At 43.6% G+C, this 27,728-nt stretch overlaps 2 protein-coding genes across 3 annotated transcripts; both read left to right on the plus strand.

Moving 5' to 3' along the window:
* The first annotated feature begins 1,819 nt into the window (after positions 1 to 1,819).
* LOC119404865 (uncharacterized) lies at positions 1,820 to 13,251 on the plus strand. Its single transcript, XM_037671553.2, has 9 exons — positions 1,820 to 2,356; positions 3,750 to 3,892; positions 5,693 to 5,858; positions 7,088 to 7,156; positions 7,640 to 7,699; positions 9,885 to 9,944; positions 10,287 to 10,346; positions 11,127 to 11,243; positions 12,814 to 13,251. Exons 1-8 carry the CDS (start codon positions 1,922 to 1,924, stop codon positions 11,175 to 11,177), a joined length of 1,044 nt encoding a protein of 347 aa, XP_037527481.1. The 5' UTR covers positions 1,820 to 1,921; the 3' UTR covers positions 11,178 to 11,243; positions 12,814 to 13,251.
* Positions 13,252 to 14,456: 1,205 nt separating this feature from the next.
* LOC119404870 (zinc finger protein 271) lies at positions 14,457 to 26,493 on the plus strand. Of its 2 annotated transcripts, XM_049419055.1 has the most exons (9): positions 14,457 to 14,539; positions 14,972 to 15,083; positions 15,642 to 16,281; positions 18,580 to 18,843; positions 22,273 to 22,329; positions 23,516 to 23,575; positions 23,760 to 23,819; positions 25,018 to 25,077; positions 25,662 to 26,493. In XM_049419055.1, exons 3-9 carry the CDS (start codon positions 15,865 to 15,867, stop codon positions 25,707 to 25,709), a joined length of 966 nt encoding a protein of 321 aa, XP_049275012.1. In that variant the 5' UTR covers positions 14,457 to 14,539; positions 14,972 to 15,083; positions 15,642 to 15,864; the 3' UTR covers positions 25,710 to 26,493. The 2 variants fall into 2 exon arrangements, with proteins under 2 accessions (XP_049275012.1, XP_049275013.1); XM_049419056.1 differs by lacking the exon at positions 23,760 to 23,819 and having other exon boundaries at positions 14,465 to 14,539; positions 25,662 to 26,486.
* Positions 26,494 to 27,728: the final 1,235 nt, after the last annotated feature.

Below are 27,728 nucleotides of genomic sequence, written 5' to 3' on the forward strand. Positions count from 1 at the left end.
AATAAAATTTACCAAGACGTTGAGGCTTCTATAGGTTTCCTGTAGCACTAAGATACGTTGAGCAGTATTTCTCAGGAACAATTAGCCATCTTTAGCTGGCACGGCGTGTGAGGGAAGTGCTACTTCACTTTAAAGGACCCCTGACACCAAAATTGAAACCTCGAGATCTTTGTGTTGTTTGACTTTCCTGTATACGGGGGCACATCTGACCGATTATTAGTGACGAACGTTGCCTTTAAGATATCTTAATTTGGTTTTAAAGTAAGCGTGAGTGCTCACTTGAGTTGGCTGCACCTTGCGACATCCTGGTATGACGTAGATAGAGGCCCCGTGTGACGTTCCACGAGTAAAGCAAGTATTGTGGACGTCACAGAAGGTTTGCGGGGCGCACGTGCACAATACGACGACTGGCACCCGGCGAGGCCTATTGTTCCGCGCCCCTCTGGCTCTGTTGTCGGGCTGCTCTCGAGGTAGTTTTCGAGAGGGGACACGCGCTTAACAGGTTTAACCCATACAGAGGCACCCACATACTTTCAATCTCTACCGCGCGCGGGGCCCCGATTTGAAAACCGCGCTGTCAACGTCACCACAGCTTGAGTGCACGTGGTCTTTGACGCTCCCCCGCGTGGGGCGCCAGTTTCTTGTGGTTTTTAGGCGGGCGTTTTGAAGTGATGCTAAAATGGTCACAGTTAACTACGCTAGAATTAGTTGTACGATACGCTAGAGCATTTACGATTTAATTTAGAGATTACCAGACACAAAGCTACAAATTACAGCAAAAAAGTCACCAACAAAAATTTCGCTGTCAGGGGTCCTTTAAGCTAACGTTTTGTCGTGCCTCTAGTGGAGGTCTCGCTTCACTTCCGGGACCCCATTTCCACTCCAGTATTTTTTATTAAAACCTCCTTGGTCCGAGTGCCTTGTTGTCCTGCTGCGACCAGTTTAAAGCAGGGAGGTTAAGCAGTTTAGAAAAACCAGTATGCAAGGGAGAACACAATGAACATTAGCAAGAAGTCCCAATATGTTGTGTGCTAGTACATGTATATTTTGTTTCTCTTGTACATGTGTCTGCATACAATAAAGGCTTGTATAGCTCTCCACACGTGTTCCTACCCTTTTCGTATTAAATTTTATGTTAATTTTCCAGTGCAGTGAAAAGAACAGATTCCTCTTAAGCATCGGGTGGCTCTTGCATCGGAACATTTGCAAGGGTCCCCTCGACAGCGCAGAGCCACTATGCACCGGAGTTTTTCACGTGGTTTCCACATGTGACAGAGCAGAAGGAGCAAAATTTTGTCGTGGACGGCGTGGGAACGCGCGCGTCTCGTTTCCTTGATTGGCCTCTGTCACTCCAAACGGTGGTCACGTATCTCTAGCGTCTCTACGCACTGACAACTAGTAAGTAAGTAAGTAAGTAAGTAAGTAAGTAAGTAAGGTGTTCCTATTCCCTTTTAACACAGGGCAGGCAAGTCACGAAAGATGGCAGCACTCCTCAGGCAAACGAGTTCTTGTAAGTTTCGTTTTCACATACTAGATTTGTCAAAGAGTATGACTAACGCGTCATTTTATCGCGTGTAATAACGTTTCTTTAATCTCATTTCCGTTCGCGAAAAACCAAAGTATTATGAACCACAACGAAAGCCCAAATGCGCGCGGCCTTCGAGATTAAACAAGTCTGTTGTTTTCGTCTTCGAGGCCATAAGTTTAGCCTCTAGCGCCTCTAGGCATCGTCGAAATCCAATCCCGATCAACTCTATGCTCCCGATGGCTCTTGGTGGTAAGCCAAAGTTAGCCAAGCCTGGCCAAGCCAAGACATCTTAAATGGCGGCTTCCTTGGTACCGTTCGAAGTGGACTTCAATGCGGTTGGTGTAAGTGTTCTGTGACGGTAGTTGCTGCTACGACAGCGGCTCTCTGGCAGGCATGGAGGAAGGAGAAAGACGGGCGATACCGTCGAGCCATTATAAGGCTCGCAACGAGTATTGCCGGAGACGTCGCAAACAGCAAGCCGAGTCCGATCACCCAGCCGACAGAGCTCGACGAGAGATCAGATTGGCCAAACAGAGAGAGCGGACGCGGATGAAGAGGGCTGCCGAGACCCCTCAAGAACGAGAAGCGAGATTGGCGGCTGTCCGGAAGTACTACCACGCTCGTAAGCGTCCCAAGCTCCAAGCTCGTAAGCGCTCCAAGCTCGCCGCCTCCGAAGTCGCCGTTCAAAGAGGAGGTGACGCCAGTGCCGAGTGTATGGATAGACTGACGGACCAATCCATTCGTTCGTCGCAGTGTGTATCGGCCACGAACCGCTTCAATCGTGTCCTTCCGTATGGCAACTCGTCTGATGTGTGGCCATTGTGTTCGGTGAGTGGACCCGATGTACAGTACGGTCCACTCTTAGAGGGAACACGCGAGCGCGTGGCAGGCTGCCCGCGGAGCGCTAACTGCTGGCAAAATTTGTAAATGTAGCGCGTGCGTACAGATTCATTACGGCGGTGCATGCCCCGCGTCGTCTGCTACTTCTATGCGCTGATCTTTACCGCTTTTGTTTTCGAAGTTTTCGAAGTGATACGAACTCTGCCTTCCGCTTGTTGAATAGGCAGTTATTTTATTGTCGGAAGGGCAAGCTTAGTATATATGTTCGCTGCATCATGCTTCAATTGCCTTGTCTGTTATCAATAGTGGCCAGTTGCTGTAGCAGTGTGCGAAAAATGTATAACTGGCTTGCGCAAGCCCTTGGCGCTGTTTTTCTTGCACAAGTAGATTTTTTTTCATTTAAAAAAGTATGGACGTGGACGAACACACCAGCTTTGCATCCTTCAAAAGTCTTGTGGCTAGTTCTTGCCCCATATATCCTCTGGCGCAAAAAGTATAATCAACGAGATGTCTCCTTCAAGTTTACCTTCAGTTATCATTCTGTGCACGCCTTATTTCATTATGCGCATGTGTTGTAACAGAATAATCGTGTTGTAAAAAATAGTCGATATTAGGATCTTCTACGCATGATGCTTCAGCGAGCCTAGAAACCAGTTCAGTTAAACCTTGTGAAAGAGTGCAGCAATAAACAAATGCGGATGTTTGTTTTTCTGCCTGTTGAATGCAGAGTGATGGCTAGATAAATCGCACCCTGAAAAAACGGAACCGCTTTCTAGCGCTTTCCAGGAATTGCCTGGTGCATGGGTGGAGAAGTAGCAGACGACGCCGGGTGTGCGCCATCCTTACAAGTGTATGCACATGTGGCGCATTTACAAATCTTGCCGCTAGTCAGCGCCACGCGGGCTGTCAGCAACGCGCCCGCGTGTTCCCTCTAACAGTGGATCATACTGTACAGTGCGGTCAAGTGCGTGGCTGTGGACGCTGTCACTTTCCGCAGCTGCTACCTACAAGCTTTCATTCATGCTTGTATTATAGCACAAGGACCCAGCATGTGGTACGGTCATGTTTGGTATCATTATGGTGTCAGTGTCTGCATACTTTTGCAAAAAACGGCGGCTGAAGCGGTCGACTGGCCGCTCTAGACAAGTGTGATTAAGACTGTAGCTCCATTGTCAAAACTACGATTGGAAAACTAATCTGTGCATGCCTATGGTTTCGTCCTTTCCCAAAGCAAGTGAAACCGAGCTGTCACTTGAAAAACTTTGTTTAGCTGTGTTCAACCATGGCATCTTTATTTATTCATTTGAAATAGAGCGTTATGACTTTTTACACAGTGAACTGTGTAAAAATGAATTTTAAAGTGTTCTTTGCTCTTTTTTAGGGCCCTCCAGAAGTGAACGAGCATAAACCGACTAAGCAGCGGTCCCTGCTACGGTCCCTGCTACTAAAGGATGTGTCCTTACCTCTGCAAACGAGAAGCACTGAAACGTCAAGGGATGCATCCATTGCAGATTGTGAACCAGAGTAAGCGCTGCCGAGTCCCCTCATACGTAACTCAAATGTGATTGATGTGAATCAACAAAACATGCTTTACTCTTTGTTTTGAACTTGTCTAAGTTTGAATACACAAAAAATAGTGTGTACTATGTTATTTGCAAGCTTGAATGTCATCCATGCTGTGTCCATGCTGTGCAAGAAAGCCGTTGCTTTGTAAACGCATGAGCAGCTTCGTATCTGATGGTCAGAAAACATTAGATTTAGCTCCTTTTTGGAGCAAGTGCCTGATTCTTTCCCACCTGCATTCTTTAGGCACTCTACTCAATAGTTGAGGGCAGGGAAACATCCACTAATCTTTTTATAATCTGTTATAGAGCTCTACGAGCTTTTCTCTTTAAAGGGACACTAAAGGAAAATAATAAGTCCTTGCGGATTGTTGAAATGGCATGCCAGACACCTTGTAGGGCTTGTTTCTTGCCAAGGAAATGCCTATTTTGAAAGAAGATCACATTTTAGTGATCCGAATACCGTTAGCGCAATTCAAAGCACCTGCCTACCCGGAACAGCATTCTGACGTAGCCATGCCTGCCCTTTACTCGCTTTACTGCCCGAGAGCCGGCACTTCAGTGCAGTGGAGCAAGGGACTTTGGTAGAGCACAGCCTGGCAAAAACGGAACTTGCTTCGTTCTCGTGGGTAACGTCAAGAAGTTCTTTTTTGTAAGACTCAGACTGAAATGCACTGGTTGCATTTTATTCTGACTTGTGATGCACTGAAATGTTCTTTTCCATCATAGGTAGTTTGAGTACTTGTGATTAATTATACTAAGGGCCTACTACGTCATAGGGCTTGTGTTCTAGAATGTCCCGCTGACGGCGCTAATTGTGTACTACATTTACCTTCATTTCTCGATTGGCAAAGCATTGCTGTGTATAATATTGATGTTTTAGACGCTCTCAAGCATTGACCTTTCATTCTGACATAAATTGTTATTTGCCTTTAGTGTCCCTTTAAGCTAGTTGATGCGTTAGTGCATATTAGTCTGGATCTCATTTTTGTATTGTACAGCATTGGTGAAATGGAGTATAGTTGAGCACAATAACAAAAACCAAGCGGACTGCTGAGCTTGTGCCAGCATTTGAGGTATTTCTAAAGCAGCGTAGAAGACTAAACAAAAATTTATGCTACCTTTAAGCCGAAGCGGAACGTACAGCCTGTTTTGCAGCTTCTGCATTAAGATTCCCTGTATTTCTTTGTCCTGTCGTTTTTTATAGTGTCTGGAGATGTAACGGCATGCCACATTAATTTCTCGAATAAGTTAATACTATGCTTTTCCACTGTGAAATATCTCCTATGGCACTTCAGAAATGTGGCAGGAGTTTTGGCAGGTATAAGAGGTATAGTTGTGAGGGCTTAGCTTTGCAATACAAGCAAACCTGCAGTGTCTCAAATTATTGCACACATGTGGGAAGCCCTATGCCTGCTCCATCTGTGGCCGGAATTTTGCCCACCATACCGGTTTGACTGAATAACACATCCACGTGAGAGATTTGTCACATGTATGCGAGCTGTGCCCGTTCAGTTCCTTCGCTTGGAAGTCGCTGGGAAGGCCCAAGCAGCCAAACGCATGCAGTGTGGCTCTTTGCCATTGCCACGAATGCTTCAGGGCTTCCAAGTCAAGTTAATCACTGCAGTGCACCAGAAGCAGCACAGTATGGAGAAGCTATAGTCGTGGCACCTGTGTCTGCTTAGCTTTGGGATCAAAGACTGGCTGGACCTTCGTGCTCAAGCATGCACCTGAAAAAGCCACGCACCCCTCCTTTGTGCAGGAGGCACTATGTCTGGCGGAAGGGCGTGCGATTGCGCATCCTCGAAATGCCCGACGTAATCGAGACGAGAGCTGTGGACAGGACCAAGGCCGTGGACGAGACCGGAGCTGTGGACGGGACCAAAGAACTTACAGTGCCGAGTGGCCCATTGACAACATTGCCTCCTGTAAGTGAAGCCCAATGTGGAATTGTGCATCAGAGTTGATTATTTGTAGAGTTGGTGCAGATCCATCTTGATAGAAAAAACAGTGAGAAAAAAATGAAAATGAGCACCAAAAAAAACTACAAATGCGGGTGCTGACTGACAACTGAAGGTTTATTTCTAACGAAGCAGAAAAAGTAGATTATCATGAAAAAACGGTTACATAAAAATCGTCTCACTTGCGCAAAGTGACAATAGGACATAAAGTGACAAACAAATATGAAACGCGTGGCTGACTAATCATTCACCCATCCGCAAACACTCTCGCAGGTGTGACACCTCGGCATGTGACATGGCTATCGAAAGCTGATTGATACGCTTGTCACCTTCCGCTGACATGAAAAAAGCTTCCATTATTTCTCTTGTTTTTTGGGCGTAGTGCCGGTGCAATATTTCTGTTCTGTCACTCAAGTGTGGGTTTACAGCAGCTTTTGCTGCAGTGCACCACTAAATGAGACACGGTTCAGTTTTTTACGTTCAGTGAATGCTCCTGAATACAAGTATTTGAACGTTGACCAGTTTGCCCAAAGTAATCTCTATCACAACAGTATGAGCTTCTGTGTGCAACATTATATCTACAGTCCACATACTCAATCTTATGTTTGACAGCGATTCGAAATGTTTGTCACACATCACGCCATTTATGAAAACCAACAGACAATCAAGCCAAGGAAAGTGTAGGGGACGTTATTTGTAGCAATTATGGTATAAATGTGAAGAAATTAAAGTGGACGAAAAGACAACTTGCTGCCGGCAGGGGCCAAACCTACAACCTTTGAATAGCACGTCCAATGCTCTACCAGTTGAGCTACTACGGCGATTGTCCTCCCATCCACTTTATTGTGTATATCTGTGCATTTAAACCTGGGAGTGTTAGTCAGCATTGCTCGTAGCCATGACGGCGAGTGTGGAACACTCTGTACAGTGTCGACACCCTGTAGAGTTTTGTGTTTGTACACTAAGCTGAATAAAAGTGCAATAGTGACCTCCTTTTTTAAACTTGACATTGTTAAAATGATGTTGACTGCATGATACTGATTAGAGCATTATAGGACACCACTTCTAACTGGTAATCCCTGACTGGTTCACACCACCAAAATTGGAAAAGCGTGGCACATTTATTGAATATATGTATGGTCCACAGTAAATGCTTCGTTGCAATATTAGCTCAGAGAAAAAATTCCCTTTCTCAGGACGCGACCTGCGGAGACATCAAGGACGACACGCCACCGCCAAATAGCCCCCCTCCTCTGCTGTCTCTTGTAAGTGATGTGTGGTGTAGAATTATGCAGTTGGAGGTTATAATTTTTTACACTCCACTTTAAGCTTAGAGCTGTGATGAGCTCATGTTTTAGGCAAGCATTAGTCATGTTACGCTCACACATTGTAACTTCGACGTCTGAAATGTTAGATGCAAAGATCACAGCATGTGGGCTCATCACAGTCACTGCGAAGTGGATGTTATAGTATAAACTGGGCAGGGGTGTCACAATCATGCTGTGGTTTTATTTATCAGTATATGCATCCATCGAAGCCTCCTGGTTCTTGCACTTCTGCATAATGGGAAAGCGTACTAACAGCACATTATAGTATGCCTTGTAACACTCGTGCCAGGTGCCTCACTTCAGTATGCCTGAGCAAAATCTGACAATGAACAGAGCCCTTTTGTCAGTGTGTTTGCATTCTTTGTTCGAAGTAAATCTTATGATTTGAATTGAGGTGACCACTGGAAAATGCTTTTTTAGGTCATGGAGAGCGCCAGCATCAAGGAGGAACCGAGCAGCCCTACGACCACTCTGCATACTGTAAGGGAATATGCAATATGGAATTTTGCAGTCTTGTGTTTGTTTCTTTTTTCTGAGTTAATTTAAGGACAATATCAACCTCCTGTCTTAAGTCATCCTTATTCAAGTGATGCTGACACTGATAGGAGCACCCTCGCCACGGTGGTCTAGTGGTTATGGCGCTCGGCTGCTGACCCGAAGGTCGCGGGATCGAATCCCGGCCGCGGCGGCTGCATTTTCGATGGAGGCGAAAATGTTTGAGGCCCGTGTACTTAGATTTAGGTGCACGTTAAAGAACCCCAGGTGGTCGAAATTTCCGGAGCCCTCCACTACGGCGTCTCTCATAATCATATCGTGGTTTTGGGACGTTAAACCCCAGATATTATTATTTATTACTGATAGGAGCACGAGAGGGCACCACTTATAACAGGCAAGCCTTAACTGGCTTTCACCAGTTCGTTAAATTGAAATTGGAGAAAGTATTCTGTACTTTTATTCGAGGATGTGTATACTATATATATATATATGTAATTCAATTTAGATGCTTTGTTTGAACAGGAGCCAAATAGGCAAACACGATGCCAAGTAGCCTGCAGTCTCTTGTAAGTGAAATGTAATGTGGAATTGTAAAAATATCACTTGTGGTCCTTTGGTCTCAAACTAAATTAAAGAGCTATTTTGAGCTAGTATTTGAGGCTGGCATTACTCCTGTCATGGCTACGAAGTATAACTTTTAAGCTTGGGAACTGATTCAAAGGATACAGCACATGGGTTCTTGCAGCTAGTGCTTCAGACTACTGCAGAAGGGCTCTTAAATACAGTGTGCAGGGAATGTGCTGGAAATCATGTGTTTAAGGAGTGTAAGTTCGTAATACATTCTTTTTCGTATTTCTGCTTCAGTGAGAATGGATTGGTTCCAGAACAGCTTTAAAGTGGGAAAAGGTGTCAGCAAAAGATGAGAATACTTCTTACTGTAAAAAACATGACTGGTTCACACGGGTACTATGTTTTATGCACTGTCAAACTGCTTTTGACTCCTTGAGACATAATGAGCATTTGAACAGTGGTCTATACTTCTTCAATACGATTTCTTTAAGTTCACATAAATAATTCCTTGTAGCCTAAAAACTGTTTCTGGCCATCTTGTGCACGGACAACTCTATTTTTGTTTTCCTTCCGTTTTGGCTAGTGTTAACTTGCCTGCACGACATGACCAAAATTAAAAAATTCTGACTTCAGGATGTCTCCTTCATAAGAACATTTAGGTTTTGATTTTTTTCAACTTCATAAGAGCATTCAGGCTTGATTTCTTATAGTAACTTGCAATACCCTACAAACATCTTGTGCGTGAGCACTCTCATTTTCTCTTACCGTCCGCTTTGGATAGCATATTTTGCACTTCATTTAACCAGTAGCTCGTATGACCTGTTTACGTTATAGTTATGAAGTGACAGTTTTAGGACCCTTACTTAAAAAGAAAAATTGCGTTTAATTTTTTTTCGCACTGAATCATTGCTTCGTCTGGAGGTCTGTGGAATTCTGAAGACATTATACCTAGGAGCAGATCTCGAAAGAATCGAGCTATCTGCTTTCATTGTTCTGCAAGTTTCCCATTTTCAAGCGAAACATCAACACACACACACACACAAAGAGAATTTAACCAGATTTAGGTTCCTTAGTTTCAAGGTTATTGTATTTACCTTCCATAATTTTCTTCAGTCCACCTATTGCTTCGTTTCTATGTCCTATTCTCCACTATCTGAATTTATTTAGCAAGGCTGCCACTTTTGTCTTTTATTGCTTTTACAAAAACATAGCGCTTGGAAGAGCCTGTCATGCATTGTTGTTTATCTGAATCATCTGTTCTTGACCTCTTCTCATAATTTTGATCTTATGGCCTGGTATGCATAAGTATCAAAAAGGTTTTAAACTGCACGAAGAAGGCGAGACGGAAACAGGAACACATACACACACACAATCGTAGATCTGCGCTTGTGTATGTGTTCCTGTTTTCGTCCTGTCTTCTTCGCGCAGTTTAAAACCTTTTTGAAACCATAAACTGACTAGCCTAACAACATGCCATGCATAAGTAAAGGTTTACAATGCTTTTTTTTTTCTTTTTTTTTAGTGGAAACATATGTGGTTCAAAGTAAATATTTTGTTATCAACTTCACTTTGGATAAAAAAAAATAAACTCTTCTTTCAGGTCATGGAGCGTGTTGACATCAAGGTTGAACCAAGTAGCCCCACGGCAATCCTTCCTCTTGTAAGTGAAATGCATTATGACATTGCACAATTTTAAGTGTTCATTATTCATAGCCATATTAAAAGGATGACCTGTGTCAAGTTAATATTGTTTGAATAATGCTGATATGGAAAATGTCATAAGGTGACAGCTTCTGATTGCAGGTTGGTCGGACTCACTCAGAAATGTAATGTTTTCACTCGCACTCAGACTGACCAAATTTGTGCTCAATACGGCTCACTGGTACTCAGTCTCACTAAAACTTCACTCATTGGGTCTCACTCAGACTACAGCTGACCATCTGAGCATAATTTTTGTGATTTTAAGTTAAAAGCTTTTAAAAATAAGAGGCCCTTCTTTCAGGTGATGGAGTGTGCAGACATCAAAGAAGAACCAAGTAGCCCTACAGCCATGCTTCATTCTGTAAGTGAAGTGCGCTATGGAATTGGACAATTTGGGTGTTCATTCTTCACAGCCAAGTTAAAGGACTTCCTGTTTCAAGTTAGCCTTGTTTAAATAACGCACATGTGGAAAACACCGTAAAATAATGCAACTTGTGACCATAGGTCAGCCAGACTTGTTCAAAAATAGGTATATTTAGGTTGGGGTCACCCGGACTCAAGAATCACCAAGGTTTTACTCAACTGGGTGCACTTGTATGCGATCCTGCTAAGATTCCATGTCATCGATTGCACTCTGACATAAACTTGTCGGCATGGCATAAATTCTGTGAGTTTGAGTCCATTTGCGCTCGGCTAGCTGAGTATGACGCTTTATTGTGTTTCGTGTCTGTATTCTTTGTTCAGTGTAAATCTTGCAATCTGAATTGAGCTGAGCTGGCAGTTAACGAAAAGCACTTATTTCAGCTCATGGAGAATCTGTACATCAAAACAGAACCAAGTAGCCCTACAGCAGTACTTCCTTATGGGGGCGAAATTGTGCCTTTGATTTTGACAATATTGCATTTTCATTCTAATAAGCTTAATTAAAGGTCAATAGCTACTTTGTCCCGTCTTTCGTGTGTTTGTAAAGCAAGCTGTACACAAGCCATTAAAAAAAATGTGCATGAAGTGAAGCAGGTGACGTGTGAAACTCTGACATTAAATGGTAAGAGAAAATATAGGAGCCTGGGAAGTACAGTTCACTATATATCACGTGTTGCAGCTGCAGCCTTGCTTAAAAACTCTGCGCGCTGTTTTGTAGGAACACCTTGGCACGAATGACAAAGGCCAGCAGCCCTTCTTCCATGCATAATCTCCATAAGGCGTGAAGCAACACTTAGACTACCAGACACAAAGCCACCAAAGGTAGTATCCCAGGGTGAGATCTTATGTCAACAGAAATTGGAAAAAACGTCTGTCAGATAGGTAGTGTGCAAGAGCATGTGTTCAGTGCACTTCCATTTATGCAAGATCGATGGGTATTTGACATTATACGAATGTACAGTTCACTAAGTCAAGCTATTTTGGAACCGAATGCATACTTGTCTATACAACGTTGCTAGGGATGGGCGAATATCCGGGCGTTTCGAATATTCGAACGAATATTAAGCTATTCGAATCCGCTTTGATACGAATTTATATTATTCGAAATTTCGAAGTATTCGAAATGAACGAATATGTGTACGTATTTGACCACACATAACTTCCTGTAAAGGTAGTTTCACTGCAGCGTGTGGTTGCTGTGCTGTGAAACCACCCATCCAGGAGAAATCTGCACTGCCGCGAAGCCACACTTCAAAGTTAAACGTACACATTTTTTTAAGTTTAAAAGTGTGTTGTATGGGCTTATATGCACTAAGTCTAGTAATTTTTAAATTGTAATGTATTGTACCACTTATAACTTGCACCCTACTGCTATTCAAATTTTTATACGATACAAGGTTGCTTCCACTTCATTTCAAACCAAAAAAGTGACATTCACTCATACCTAGTTCCAATTCTTGAAAATATTGTGCAAGGGTCATGACGAAAATGCTGATTTTTCTTAATAATATGTGGTGAGTACTATTTGAACTATTCGATACGAAATTATTTGACCAAATCGCTATTCGCTTCGGATTCGCTTCGAACCTCAAATTTACTATTCGCCCATCCCTAAACATTGCTGATGCTTGATCCATGAAGCTCGCACCACTAATGTTTCGGTGTATGGCAATGCTTGGTGGCACTGTATGACTTATTCTGTGGCTTCACCGAACAGTTGTGTGTCAAGTTTAAGAACATCATCAGAGGTGAAAGAAGCAGTGTTATAAGTCTTGGTATAGCTGGTTTATTAGCAGTATCAACAACTCGATCGTGCCTTCCAAAAAACCTTTTGGCTACACTTTCCTTGTACTTTGGCCAGTAATGACATACCCCGTGTCTTGTAAAAGCAGTGTGCTTTTGGTCACAGGTTTAAATAAAAAATGTGTTCTGCAGAATCTTGCAAGGTGACGGAGGGGTTATGAAAGGGACCCTTCCTATAACCCTTCTGCCACCTTGTGGGATTCTGCAGAATTCATTTGCAGTATTTTGTGTGGAAGTGCTTTGAGTTGCTGACTAATTTTCCCTCGCGCTGCAAATTGCTAGCATCCCGCTTAGCTCTCAATTGGTAGAGTGACCGCCCCAGAAAGGTGTTGGTCCCAGGTTCAATCCCCGGACCAGGACGAATTTTTCCTTGCGATTTTTTTGTGGCTTCGTGTCACAAACGGGTGGTTGTCAATTATCCCTTTCGCTGGTTTACATAGTGAAGGCATGTGGCCCACTCCTAAAACAGCCCATCACATCATTTGATTGTCATTTGGAACTTCCTGTATTTTGTGCATATCATATCTTTCTAAGTTTGTTTTTGTGCATTATTGTGACTGTTTAAATACATATACCTGTGCATTTTGTCTTGAAATCTGCAGAATCTCTGGTGGACATTTCATGGCTCCAGTGACACCGTGCAGCAGCAACACTTACATCAGCGAACCTCATGAGTACACCATGTGCAGAGGTTGTTTCACACATGTGGTTGAAAAGCTGCATCTGTGCTCCATCTTCAAGTGGATGGTTATAAACAAGCGCTCACCCACGATCCATTAGCTTGCGCACTCTGGCGAAAAAACGCTTCCCTCTTCGACCTGTGGAGGACTGTTCGTGCAGAGGCACGTTACGCGGAGTCTGTGGGAGCATCGGCTCTCGGAAAGAAGACAACAAAGTGTGAAAGAAAAAAATACCCGTCATGCACTGTATTCAAATTACCTCCTGTAAATAATGTAAATACATTTGTGTCTCATTCTCTACCATGACTATTTCTTCTACAAACTGGCACTGAAAGCCACTGGAGTATGCTCGCCCGGACACTATTAGCCTGTGTTGCTTACCAGAATTCGTGAGTGGAAAGGCAGCACTAACTTATCACCAAAAGCCAGGTGAGATAACTGGACTGAACCATCCTCGGGAGCTCTTCACTGTAATGACACCTAATCCGCTCTTAGTATCTAAGAATGTGAGCTAGATCATAGAGTGCTGTTGAAACACAATATGAAAGAAAGGTGAACTTTGGGATGCCAGATAAATAAATGCCTCATGAATGAAGCAAGATCAGTATAAGAAAGTGCTGACAGAACAGAGGTGCCATCCTTTTCCCTCTTGTTTTTTAGTAACAGACTCTTGCTTCTGTATGAAAGCCACAACTACCAAGCGTGTGGTCGGTCAACACAACACCTTTAGGTTGTAGAGAATAGCCAGGCACATGATCGGTCCGCATGCTATGCTGTCCTAGATGTTTCGCTCTGTTCTGTTTACTGTGCCAGGATTTTTATTGAGAGATTAAATAACAATCAACATATACACGAAGTTTCAGTTGATATTGTGTGCAAACATGTATACTTTGTTCTGTTGTATATATGGAATATGGCTTGTGTCTGCATGCAATAAAAGGGTGTGTACTTGTGCATGTTTTCCTTTCTTTTTTATTGATCTTGCTGTAAAAATTCCAGTGCAGTGAAAAGGACAGAAAGTTGGTTTCTCTTGCTCCAAAAATATCAATCAGATGGTGCGGAATAGTCGCAGGAGCCGCCCTGCGCTGGAGTTAGCGAGAGTTTTCCACATGCGACAGAAGCGCTCAAAGCCTGGCGGGCGGGAGAAGCAAAACTGGACCGTGGCCAGACCAGCGGGGGTGACGTGCGTGTCTCATTTTCCTTGCATTTCTGGTGGAGGAAATCGGCTCAATTTCTACTGACTGATTAGGGTGCCTCGATTGGCCTCCGTCACTTCAAACGATGTCGAAATCCACTCGCGAGCTACATACCCGAGTGACGGCTCTTAGTGGTAACAAGAACCAGAACAAATAAAAATAGTTATCTGCTAGCCAAACTTAGCCAAGGCAAGACATTAAATGGCGGCTCCCTTGGTAGTGTTCGAACTAGACTTCCGTAGTGATGGTGTGAGTTCTTGTTTATTCCTTGCTTGCGGTCGTGTCTAGCGTTCCGCCCAGACAGAACAAATAGCTAGGCGTAAAGTTCTGTCCAGACGGAACAAAATGCAGCTGTTAAAGTTCTGCCCAGACGGAATCGAACGCGGAATATGTAGCGTTCCGTCTGATTCCGTCCAGCGCGCCTCCTCGCATGCAATCAGTTCTGCAGAGCGGTTGCGGCAAGTATCACTATTTTGCCAGAGGCAATGGTTGGCCCGTGTCAATAGGCGGCCAGTAACCTACATCGTGCCGCTTCGCGGTTTTCACATTTTTTTTTAGCACCACTACTACAAGAGCAAGGGCCGACAGCGACCTGCCTCTGACGCTAACTGACCTATCGGCACACCATAAAACCCGTACGCTTCGCGTGAGAACTTAATCGAGCCCCGCAGAACAGTGACAGCTACCATTCATGTGTTCACAGTGTTTGTCCAAATGCCTGTTGCTTTCTTGGGAATGTCAATGGCTACTGTCATGCTCATATTCTCACTGACAGGAAAGTAACTTGAAGATGTCATTTGAAAAAAGTCTAGCAGGTTGTCATGTTTTGCACTGCAGTAATTTGTAACACATATGTGTACACTTTCTTTTTCTGTTTTGTTTAGCCCCCTAGACGTGGAAAATAATCGTCCCAACCAGCCAAAGGTCATCTCTGTAACCGAAGAAACGCCGCACTGAAACTTCAAGAGATGCAGCTGTCGTGGACGGCGGCCAAGGGTGAGCTTTGCCGAGTCTATTGAATGTGATCAGAGGGGAAGAACCACATGTGCTTCCAGTCAAGCCGATTACCCGTTGCAGTAGTAGGTCAGTGGTGGCTGCATTCTGCTGTGGATCACCAGGTGAAGAGCTTGACTTCCACTACAAAGGCCATTGGAGGAATGGTCAGGTACAGCCGAGAACAGCGCGAAAGGGAGCGCTGAAGTTACTGTCAAGAGGACAGTGTGTCTGAACGCAGTTTTCAAGCACGGAAGTGTTCATAACACTAGCAGAAAGGCACCTCTTGTAAATTAATATTCGAGATTGGTATCAGCACATTGCTTAAACATGAACCCAGATTTAACCATCGGCAAAGTTGGCCTGTGTCGAATAGTTGCTTGTCCAAGCCAGACTGGAGGGCACCTGTGTGAGTGGACACATCACCAGTGGCGTACCCAGGGGTTGTCACAACGGGCACATGTGCCATCCCCTGGCCACACTCAGCAACTGCTCAAATAAGTTTATGTATGCTCTTTCTTTATTTCTTAAATTTTTTTTTCTTTTATTCCCAATTTTCAGAACCTCAGATGGCACTTTAGGAGGTCCAGTGAAGAAACGTGAAGGCAGGAGCGTAGGCAAGTGTCACGAGTGCAACTTTTGCGGGCGGTGCTTTTGAAAGAAGTGCCTGGACAATCACCAGATCCTGCACAAAGGCGAGAAGCCATACCTCTGCCCTGTATGTGGCCGGAGTTTCGCCCGGCGGAACGGTTACCTTCACCACCAACGCATCCACACACAGAAGATGCCGTATCCGTGTGAGTTGTGCTCGTCAAAATTCCACAAGCAGGAATCCTTGAACAGACACAAGCAGCTACATGCGAGTGGTGCGGGCCTGTACCACTGCCACGAGTGCAACAAGGTGTTCGTTTCGAGGCAGGTGTTCAAGGCGCACCAGTGGAGGCACAAAGGAGAGAAGCCATATCCGTGCCGTCTCTGCCCAGCCACCTTTGTGTATCGCAGAGGTCTAGACAGGCATTCTCTGGTGCACATGAGTGAAAAGTCATATATCTGTTCTGTGTGCCAGAAAAACTTTGTGTGGAAGAAAAGCCTTAAAGTGCACATGAAGCGTAGGCACAGCGGACCCACAGAAAGTGCAGCCAGCGTCATCGGCGCGGCAGACCTTACAGTGCCATGTAGTCTGCCATCAAGGCTACGTCCTGTAAGTGGAATTGTGCAGTTTTATTAGTTTTTGCATTAAAAAAAAAACTAAAGAGTGGAAATGGTAATGTTGTGTGGCAAATCACACGGGTTTGTGAAGTTGTATAGTGATCGCTAAACAGCACTTGGAAAAGATAAGGTAGCCATAGTATTCCATGTTTTTCTTATTTCCTATGTCACATATCACAAATAAAACAGACAAAGAACAAAAAAAGCAGAAAAATTTCCAGAACTATTGTTCTGAATCATAATTTGTATTGCTCAGGCTTTCATGTCAACTAACATTCTGTAAAAAGGTGGACATCCGTAGCATGAAGCCGTGCAGCAGGCCTGAAACTTCTGAATAGTATTAAGGCTTGCGATTTCATTATGTAAAAAGCTGGAACTTTGTGTTTCAGGTTGCCATGATAAAAATCATGCTCACACAGAATAACTCAGGTAAAATGTGCTAGAAAGCTAAAAGCAAGTAGATACCCTATGGTCTCTTGGTTGTGCTATTGCAGAATTGAATGTTAAATAAGCAGAACAGAGAGTGTTACAGTGGTTCTCTCACTGCACGAACATTTGTGCATTTAATTTGAGGTAGTGTGTTACATTCGTATGTTGTTGCAAAAACTATCAAAAGCTGTGGGCAATCACTGTGTCAAGCTTGCCTTTTCTGCACCAAAGCAAGTCGCTTCGTCAGTGTTGCAAGTCAGTAAAGGAATTGCTGTGCAGCTAGGCATAATGACCAGTGCTTAATGTGCCACATCTATGGCACTATGAATACTTCTAGGCTGTGGATAGGATTATGTTTTACTATATGGATGACGTGCCACTAATATGTTATATCACTTTCAGTTTGTTCAATTTGAAGAATGTGCACTGCAACACAAAAGAAAAGTTTGAGGTAGTGCAGGTAGTGCGGGACAGCTTAAGGGGGGATGTGGGACTAAAAAAACCAATTTGAGAAAAAAATATGCATTTTCAAATTGAGTTGTTTTGAATTGCTGGTTCATTAAAGAACATGCTCACAAAGCTTGGTTGTTTGTTGTCTGTGCAGCAGAAAAGAATAAAACGAATTCTTTTCACGAGATGGTGGCGCGCATTTGCTGTCGAAAGCGTCTCTGAACTGCTCTCTTCAAGACGCAGCTGTAAAGCAGGCAAGAAGCGGAACGTGAAGTGAATGCCCATGTTAGAACGTTTGTTTTTCGCACCTTTTAGTCACAAAAGACCTTCTCTCGAGAGTACACCAGAGGGCAGACAAATAAATTAAAAAGGTACACTTTTAGCCGTGGCAACAGCACAGTCTTTGGCAAAAGTGGAACCGGAGCTTTAATTGGTGGAAACTTATCACTTGATCATCCACCGCTGGTTTCGTGCCAATTATGAGTTACACTTGCTGTGTTTCTGTGCTACTTCGCTTATCTGTTATTTTTCCTGTGAGTTCATTGCGATCAGCGGGTGGTCCGTTTTGTGGCCAACACGTGCTGTGAGCAACATCCACAGCTCGAAAGCTGCGAAAAATTGAAGACGATTGGATGCACTTATCACAGAACAGCGTCGTGTTGAAAAGGAAGGCCCTAGTTATGCAGCAGGCCACTTTGATGAACTTTTTTTTAACCATCGAAATAAATAGCATGTCGCATAATCTTTAAACTCATTTTTCTCAGTTTGCACTTTTGGAGAGAACCAGCCTGTTAGGAAAACTATCATTTCTTAATTGCTTCTGGTTGTTTCTAGACTGAAATTTTTTCAGGAACAAGATAAGGCACTTTTCAGATCCCTAAGTATTTTCTAACACCACGAAATTTTCAGATGTGTAACATGCGCTGACAAGGAAAAAAATGACCTTCACTTTTAGAGTGATGACATTTTTACGGAAACGTCATAAAAATTACGTGACTGGCCTTATCCTGCACTACAAAACATCTGGACAGCATCTAATGATAAACAATTATTACGTTTTCATTATTTTTGACATGATAGTTTTCCTAAGTTGGCATACGTGACTGATCATTATAGCAGCTACACCTTTTTGGTGTTCCTGCTAGGGTGCTGAAACTTTAAATATGTTCTAATAACAAGACTATAAGCCATCCCTGAAATTTTCATCAACATTAGTGCAGCAGTTCAAAAGTTGACTCTTCAGCCCTGCATCCCCCCTTAAGTGGTTAACTCTTAACTACATCAAGCTGTTACAATTATCATAAATCAGACGTACTGTGATGCTCTTTCTTTGGTGCGTGTGTGTGTGTGCTGTTCATAGCAAATGGTTCATCTGAAACAGAGTTAACTGAGAGACGAAAAAAATTTTCAGATACTGCCTCATGTTGACAAGGAATTCTCATGCCACCTGTGCCCAGCCATCTTTGATTGCAGCAGTGATATGGACAAGCATGTGGTGGTGCACATTGGTGAAAGGCCGCACATCTGTCCTGTGTGCCGAAGAAGCTTCGCTTGGGAAAATAACCTCGTGTTGCACATGAGCCGAAGGCATGGCGGAGCCAATACAATTATGGCAACTGCAGACCACCAGGTCGAGACAACACTGCCGAACGACCTACCATTCACGCTAGTTCCCGTAAGTGATGCACTATGTGTAACTGGACAATGTTGCCTTTTGATTCACTTTAAGAGCTGAATGAAAGGAGAATTTCAACAGTGTTTTTAGAGTTGTCATTGTTGAAGTTGCACTCTCAGAAGATAAGGGGCAGAACATTTGGTAGGTTGACAATAGGAAGTGGTTCTACTAGGGCCAATATTCCAAGCCATTGAAAAGTGCATTTTAAAGGGGCTCTGCAACACTTTTTCAGCATGGTCACAAAATGCCGCCATCGGTAGTCGAGATTACTGAGAACACGCGAGCCAAACCCTATAGCGCAGCACATGGCCCAGAATTTACAATTAATTCTCAGTCAGCTTGAAATCCTTCTCTCTTCTCTCGACATAAACCCTAAGTCCATGGCCATTGGCTCATTTGAGCATCGTGAGCTGCATAGTTACTGCGGCTGCTGCGGGATGCCAGCATGTGCCCCGCGCGCACTACCGGTCTCACTGAAAGTAAGCCGCGCAAAAATAAAAGAAAATAAAGTGCTCAAGGTCACGACGCCAGCTGATGAACGGATGCATCTTCTTGCTCCTTTGTTGTCATCCCCCCCGCATAGCTTTCAGCGTATGAAAAATTCCTGTAACTCCGCTCATACTTGACAGATTCTAAAAATTCTTGCCGTAGTTGATTCGTGAGGCAATAAGCTCTTTTATTGAAGCCATTCAATGTTTACTTGGAAAAGTGTTGCAAGGCCCCTTTAAATCAGTGGCAGAAAAGGCATGTCAACAATGCTGTTGTCACCTGACAGGCGTGTCTTTAGCATACAGTGATAGTGCCAAATATTTGTATACCGTTATAAAAACTATCTGAACTCCTTAAAGTAGCCCTGCACCCATGATTTATCTACCAAGTCATGAATCGCAATGCATTCTCTATGTCAACCAGGGTGAATAAAAAAATTTTGCCATGGTTGAACGCGGTTAAACTAGAGTGTACTAGATAGGGGTAGTGGGGCGAGGGAGAGCCGGCGGCAATGGCGCGCAGTGAGCCTCAAAGTACGGAAATTCTAACCAGCCGCGTGGCGGCGTTGCTGTGCCTTTCACCTGGCACTGGCGGCGCGCATGCCGGGCTCGCTCAGTTGGAATGTTTGGCGCGCCTCGACATGTTCTACAGAACTTTTTGGCATTATCGCCCTTGCGTGCTGTTTTTTGAGTGAAAGTCTCGCAAGATGAGCAAACCACGTCACAGAAATTACTGTTTTCCATCTGGTTGAAAGACAGGATACTGTGGTGTGAAAAATGTCCCTAAACTGTCTGTTTGGTGTGTCCGAAGACATCGAGCGTCGTCGAGTGAGGGAGTGGAATCTCCGCTGTGCAGACAAAAGCGACTGACGCTGTCTGCGAACTTCATTTTGAAGCAAAGTATATATTGAGGGACAAAGTACAAAATATTGAGAGACAAAGTACAAAGTCTGAAGCAAAGTATATTCTTAGGCGTCACACCTAAGAAAATCGATGAACTGCTCATGCAGGGCAATTTGAATGAAGCACAGCAATGTTTGGTTTTAACCCCAGCTCCTTGCAGTCACCACTTGTATTTAGTTGTGGAAAAGAGTGACTCACGGTTGGTCTGCTACATGGCGGGTTATGTAGCCACGAAATTTGTTTCGAAGTGTGACTGTTCATCATGCAGGGATCATCTAAATCCAAGTGAGGCAGCGGAGAATCGGCTCCCGTCAGGGTTCACAGAGCAGTGTGACCCGGGTGGTCTTCTATATCCATCAAAGGAGCTTCACACTTCCATCTCTACAGTTGAGAACCTATTCACAGAATGTTCTAGCGTCAACAGGCTTCAAAGAAACAGCATATCTGATGTTGTGGCCCTTGTAAGCGAGAACTTTCTTCCTTGCAACATCGTTGGCAGTGAGGATAGTCTCGAAGTTGTTTCTTTTAACAGCGAAGCTGTTTAAGCTAGCCGTAATTTGTGTGTTCTGCCTGCCAGAAAAACTATCATAACAAAAAATGGGTATGTGCCACAGAAATTGGGTAAATCCCACTACTTGAACACATGTAGCATTCTTGAACACACAGCAGGACTGCGTGAAAAAACACTGACGAAGGGAAGTACACAGGACGGGCGCCCAGTTTCGCTGTTTCCAGCCTTGCGTGGCTTAGTGCAAGCTTCGCCCATTTTTTTTTAATGTTCTTACGCGCCTGCACCTTTTGGTTAAAGGCCTCAACAGTGCTAACAGCACTAAGCGTCAGAAGGCCAAGCGCATTAAACTGAGCAGGACTACTTAGATAAAAAGTGTGCGCAAATTCATGAGCCTTCAACTCGCTCACGCACGTTTGCTGCCGATGTATCCTGTTGTGAATAAAATGTTCCTGCTTGCTTTCAAACGCAATAAACAGTTTTGGCCGACTGATTTGTTGATAAAGTACGCGGATTTACTTTAAAAACTGGATAAGAGCGGGGGTGCACGAATAGGTTCGTAGGCGGCCAGCCCAGCGCACTCGCGGCGCCCAGGTGAAAGTCGCAGTGGCGCCATCTTCCGTCGTCGATGCAAATGGCCTCACCGGAGAGCTCGCCCTCGTCCCACTACCCCTATCTAGTACACTCTATTAAACCAAGTTTATTGAGTGATAGCTCAGTTTTGCTTGCTTTGGGAAAGGACGAGATTGTTGGTTTGCAGAGATTTAACTTTATTGCATGTTTTGGTTTAGGCAAGGATGACACGAAGTGTATACACTTTAACTACACGCCGCGACAAGGGAGCCAGTGTGTTTCACTGCAAGACAACACACAGGCCCTACTCGGCGCTGTCAGTGCTCTGGGCATGGATGCAGCCAGAGTCTCAGGCTATGGCAGCATGAAAGGCTGACCTTGAGACGCTGTCCGTTTTTCATGCTGTACTGGTGTTTCGCTGAAGCTCATTGGTCGGCTTTGACCTTGGCTGAGCTTGAAGGTCAGATTCGCGAAACCTATAGAGCTATCATCTTCGTCTGTCATGGGTGCCGTTATTGTGCCCAGCACTTTCCGCCACAACTGTTAGGATGTGTTGTGTTTATTTAAAAATAAATGGGTGAGAGGCGATTAGGGTTGCCACACCGATGATGAGCTGCTTCAAAGAAAATCGCACTTCATTCCCCTTTTGTCACACACACACACACACACGCACACACACATGCACGCGCGCGCGCACACACACACACACACACACACACACACACACACACACACACACACACACACACACACACGTGCACTTTCAAACATGCGACTCCCCTCCTCTCTGAAATAAAATCATTACTATACGAGTGCTGGTTCACAGCAGTATGCTAGATCGAAATTATACAGCATATGGACACTTTCCCGAGTGCATGTATACATGTGGTTTCGTGGAAACCAATTTGTTTGCAACTGAGCTCAAAATTTAAATAAGGACAAAACTAATTTTTTCAGGTTGCATGTGCCGACGTCAAGGTGGAGCCATGCATCCCTACGACCACATTGCCTCCAGTAAGTAAAAGTGCATTAAAGAATTTTGCAGCTTTGAATGTTTTCATTCTTCACAATGGGAGTAAATTGAAGTGTAACGATGACCTCCTGTTTCAGGTTAGCATTATCCATGTCACGTTCATGAAGTTTAATTTGGAACATCTTGAATTATGTTTTTCAGAATTAAAGCTTTAAAAAAAGTGCAATGAAGTAAACATAAATAAAAAAGAAGTTTTCCACATCGTGTCAAGCGTTCACATAATAACTGACAAGTTCTACCACCACATTCTTTCCTGTAAGTGAAATGCAATGTGGAAATATGCAATTTTCCTTTTGATTCTTCACAGTGTGAGCTAAAGTAAAGGGACACTAAAAAGAAAAATTTTTCTCGTATTAGTAAATTACTTTTTGGCAATACCGAAAGCACCACTCTTACCACTAGAAGACACTTGGTAAACACAAGGATGCGCAAAAATACCAGTGGTGATGCCACCTTAAAGTTCCCGCACCAGTTGACTGTGATGTCATAGATTTTGATGGCGTCCACTAGGGCTTATGTAATCGTTTGTCATTTAAGATTGTTTACGTTGTGTTCTGAGGGTCCCAAAGTCTTAACGTAGCAAGTTTAAAAAATTTAATTAAACAAATATATGGCCAAAAGTTGCAAAAATACCTTGAACTTTGTGTCCTCACACGGATGTTCACGTGGTGAAGTTTCGCCACGAAATTCTTAAGGAGCTTCATTTTCTCTTCTGATAGTTAACCTATGGCGGGGATATCAATGACAATAAAGTTCTGAAGGAATAATTTATCTGTCTAAATTAGTTTAATATTTCACTTTAATGTTCCCTTAAGGTGCAGTAATCTGTTGCTTCACGTTCGTTGTGTGTGTGTGTGCTGCATAGTTTGGAGGTAGGGAAGGTTTGTTGTTCATAAGCAAGAACTAAAAAAAAACTTTCAGAAAGTGACAGACACTGACAAGATGGCAGAATCAAGTACTCTTACAGTCATGCTTGCTCCTGTATGTCAAGCACATTGTAGACATGTGCTTCACTTGCACTTTGGTTCTTCAGGTTTTTAGCTAAAATAAGGAAAGGTAGTTTACTGATTAAAGTTATCATTGCTCAAGTCATGCTCACACTTCATTATTTAGAAGTTGAAGAAATCTGTTATTCGGAAGCAAATGCAAGAAAGTTTTTTTTTCCAGATTAGTGCAAGTGTTGACATCAAGGCAGAACCGAGTAGTCCTACAACCACACCTTCTCCTGTAAGTGAAGCACGGTGTGAAGTTGTGCAATTTTGCACTTTATTTTCCTCACTCAGATTTAAGATAAAGACTAGTGATTGGAGACTTGCTCATTCAAGCTCGAGTTGCTCCAGTCATGCTCACGCCGCACGACTATGTATGTCGTGAACAAAAACAAACAAACAAACTTTTGTTTGCTTTTCAGAGTAGGACAGACGTTGACATCAAGGTGGAAACATGCAGTCCTATGACCACACCGCCTCCTGTAAGTGTAGCACATTTATACTCCATTTCATACATCAGCTGCAACGCTATGGAAGCTATGCAAGAAGGTTTGTCAGCAAAATGTGTAAGTCAGGACATCTCACACTTAGATTTCGTTGTTGTAAACGTTTCCTCCGCGATTGGCTCTGGCTGCGTGCTACCAGAACTAATTACAGAAGTCACGATACGAAAACAAAGAAATGCTAAGCGATCCAGAACAAACTATTGCCAACAGTATAAATAACTTGGTTTGTTTTTTTTAAGGCACAAAGCATCTTCATTTATTGCTCAGTCTAAAAACAAAAATTAATCACATTAAAGGTGGCAAAATCACTGAACTATTTCTTGGTGCAAACGCACCTACTGCAAGAAGTCCCGCTAGCTTCCGTAGTGTTGCACCTGATGTGTCAAGCGGAGTATAGGAATATAGTGCATATTTGCATTTTTAGTCCGCCTCTGTGGTATAGGGGTTACGGTGCCCAGCTGTTGACCCGAAAGACGTGGGTTCGATCCCGGCCACGGTGGTTGCATTTTGATGGAGGTGAGATGCTAGAGGCCCGCAATGATACAAGAACACCAGATGGCCGAAATTTCTGGAGCCCTCCACTGCAGTGTCCCTCATAATCATATCATGGTTTTGGCTCGTAAAACACCAGATATGGGGTTTTACGATGGATTTCTAACACCGTATGCTAAACACCGTTTTGGATGGATTTCCAACACCGTATGCTAAAATAAGGGCAATATCAACCTCCTGCCTCTAGTTCGCACTGTCAAGTCAGTCTCACAGTACGTTATTTCGAAGATTAAGCAATCTGATACGAAGGTAGCATGGCCTTCACCCTTATGTGGAACTGCTGTTAGGTAAGCTGAGCAGTGAGTGTGTCATAGATATTGAGATGTACAATTCTTTGTTTTCTGTGCACATGAGTGTGTTGGTTCTACTACAGCTACATAGTGATAAAAGAAAGCAACATATATGAATGGATGGCGTCTTCTAAATTTGGGCATACGTATAGTATATAATTGATGTTCTGTTTCTGCATTTATATTAAAGCTCGTTTTATGGTGTAGAAAAGTATTCTGTGGCTTACACTGGGGTGACTAACTGAAATCAGCTTTTCTGACTGCATGTGTGTTCATGGTTCAAATTGAGTGCTTCATTTTTAGCTGAGTGAAGAAAAAAAAACCTTTTACAGGTTATAACAAGCACTGACATCAAGGCAGAACCAAGTAGCCCTACGACCACGCTGCCTTTCGTAAGTGCAATCTGGAAATGTGCAGTTTTGTATTTTGATTCTTTACACTGCGAACTAAATTAAAGTGTGATAGCAGCAACTGCCTGTTTCAGGTTCACATTATTTATGTCACGCTGACACTGCATAACATTGAAGTCTGAAAAGTCCGTTATAATGTTAACACGAGCTTCAGAGCATCGCAGAATTGCTGCAAAATAATCTCACCAAGGTTTGAGCCAAGAATGCTGTGGTGTAATTTCTTTTCTTTGTGGTCTAAGTGCTTCCAGCATTGAAGGACTCTGGTGCTTCCAAGAAAATGTTGATATCCATTTACTTTTGTTTATTTGCTGTGGATGTCCAAGACATATTAAGAAATATGTTGCTTACGGCACAGCTGCATATTAGCTGCTAAAGCTGTAGTAGCTTGAAACGGGAATGCAAGTCAAGTCTTAACAGGTTCCCACCAGAATTCTTAACTGAAATTTAAAGAAAATTTTGTACTCCCCCCCTCCCTTTTTTATGGTAGCGTTTGTTCTCATAGTTAAATGTAAATGCCTCATTTTTAACTGGACTATGAGTAAAATGAAAATATATTTTTTTTTCAGACCCTTACACTTGTTGACATCAAAACTGAGCCTGATCTCACTCCATAAACTTCGAGCCTGGCTGGCCATGTCTGCTACGCCAGCCATCACTTCTCCTCAGTAATAACCACACGAGGATGATCTTCGTTGTCTAAAGTGTTCAGTTATTGCATCTGTCTTGGATATCTGCCATCAACTTTGAACGTGCTCTGGGATGAACACTGTCTGTGAAATTGTGCCTATTTGTGTGAAGATTGATTCTTAAGAAGACTGACAGGGGACAGTCTTCGTGAATAGGATGCTTTTGGACAAAACCTGCACTAAAAATGCGTGGAACAACCATACATTAATATTTAATTACAATATTATGCCCGGCATCAATACGAGCAAATAAACAATAAACTATTGTCACCACATTGCCCTTTTTAAGCAGAGTGCAATGTAGGATTGCACAGTTTCACATCTTGATTCTCACTAACCTAACTGAATGTGTAATGTCACCCACCATAGTGCCCTAGTGGCTAAAGTGTTGCAACACAAAGTCCAAGGATGCAGGTTCAATCCCAACACCAGTGACCACATTTTTATGGCAGGAAAATGCAAAAGTACCTTTATACTTAGGTTAAGGCGTACATAAAAAGAAAAATTAAGGCAGCTTCGCGATGGTGGTGCCAAGTCTGAACGAAGTGCATAGCTGGGCGGGCTTCTCTGTTTAAGAGAGTGCGTGCCGGTCTATGATGATGATAATTTCTGTTTGCACTACCCGGTGCAACGAAAAACTTAAACAGCTCCGCTGTTAAAAACTCATTTGATAATTATCCAGAGTCCTGTACTATCATGGGCGTTGGCAAGGGGATGCAAAAGGGGCACTTGCCTTCCTCAAGCTACACCAGCGTTCCCCCCCCCCCTCAAAAGCAACGCTTAGACCCCCCCAAATCAATATCCTGCTGGTGCCCATCTGCACTATGGCATGCCTTAATCATATCATATAATTTTGGCACATAAATTTGCAGAATTTAAATACCTTTTGACATGGTAGAGCAACCTTGTGTTTCATTTTAGTATAATTCAAGTCTTGCTGATACTGATAACAGGATGACCAACTAATCATACTGACATATATAATGATACTGATAACAGCATAATCAGTAAAATAAAGTATTGTTAGCATGAAAAAGTGCTTGATGTCATGAAAATGTGAGAACTGAATTGCATAAATAATGCATTTTAGATGCGAAGTATCTTAAAGGCCAACGCCGGCGATTTTTTGGTTATGTCAAAGTAATGGTGCTTTTATGTTCCTGAGACGCTCCTGTTACGGGCCCGATGGCAGAAATACTCGGCAAATTGGAGAATAATTTTAAATCAGCAAAAAAGCACCACACCGAAACCGAAACCCAACCGAGTGTACTGTCAACGTGTGACGTAGACGTTGTTACGAACGAACCGGAAGTCGTGCAAGGCATGCCGGTCACACCGGTGCGGAGTATGAAAACTGTGACAGCCGGCACGACCAGCGAAGCGCCGGCCAAACCAACGCTGTCTGTCGCCTTGTGCACAGCAGACGCTCGCTGTAGCGGCCTAAGCACCGAAGTTAGCGGTGCCCGCGGTTGCGTCACTTCCGCCGCCTTGCCAATACTGACGTCACAGACGCAATGTTGCCAATAATTGTGGGAAGCCAGGAGGGCGTTTGCAGACAATCTTTAAAATTCATTTGCAAACAATCTGCGCATGTCTCAAGCCTGTAATTTGGCATAAATGACGGAAACGTGCAAAAGAACGTACCCAGCGAATTTCACTGAGATCCATCGACCTCGAAAAATCGCCGGAGTTGGCCTTTAAGGCCGAGCTCAATCCGGTGGTGGTGGTGTGCGGCGTGACCACCCTTACTGCGCATGCGCATACCCTCTCCACACACCTCCTCTCCGCTTTCCACTTTCCCTCTCCCCTCCCCCTTTCCACTCTTCCTCTGAAACGCGGGCTAGACATGCCGAAATTCTCTCCTGCGCAACGCCGCGATGAGCTCGAGCGCATGCGCGTCCCCTCCCCTTCTCTCTCCTCTCCTACGCTGCCCGCCTGTCGACCGCG

The sequence above is a fragment of the Rhipicephalus sanguineus genome, chromosome 9 (genome assembly GCF_013339695.2).
Source record: "Rhipicephalus sanguineus isolate Rsan-2018 chromosome 9, BIME_Rsan_1.4, whole genome shotgun sequence".
NCBI classification, from domain to species: domain Eukaryota; kingdom Metazoa; phylum Arthropoda; class Arachnida; order Ixodida; family Ixodidae; genus Rhipicephalus; species Rhipicephalus sanguineus.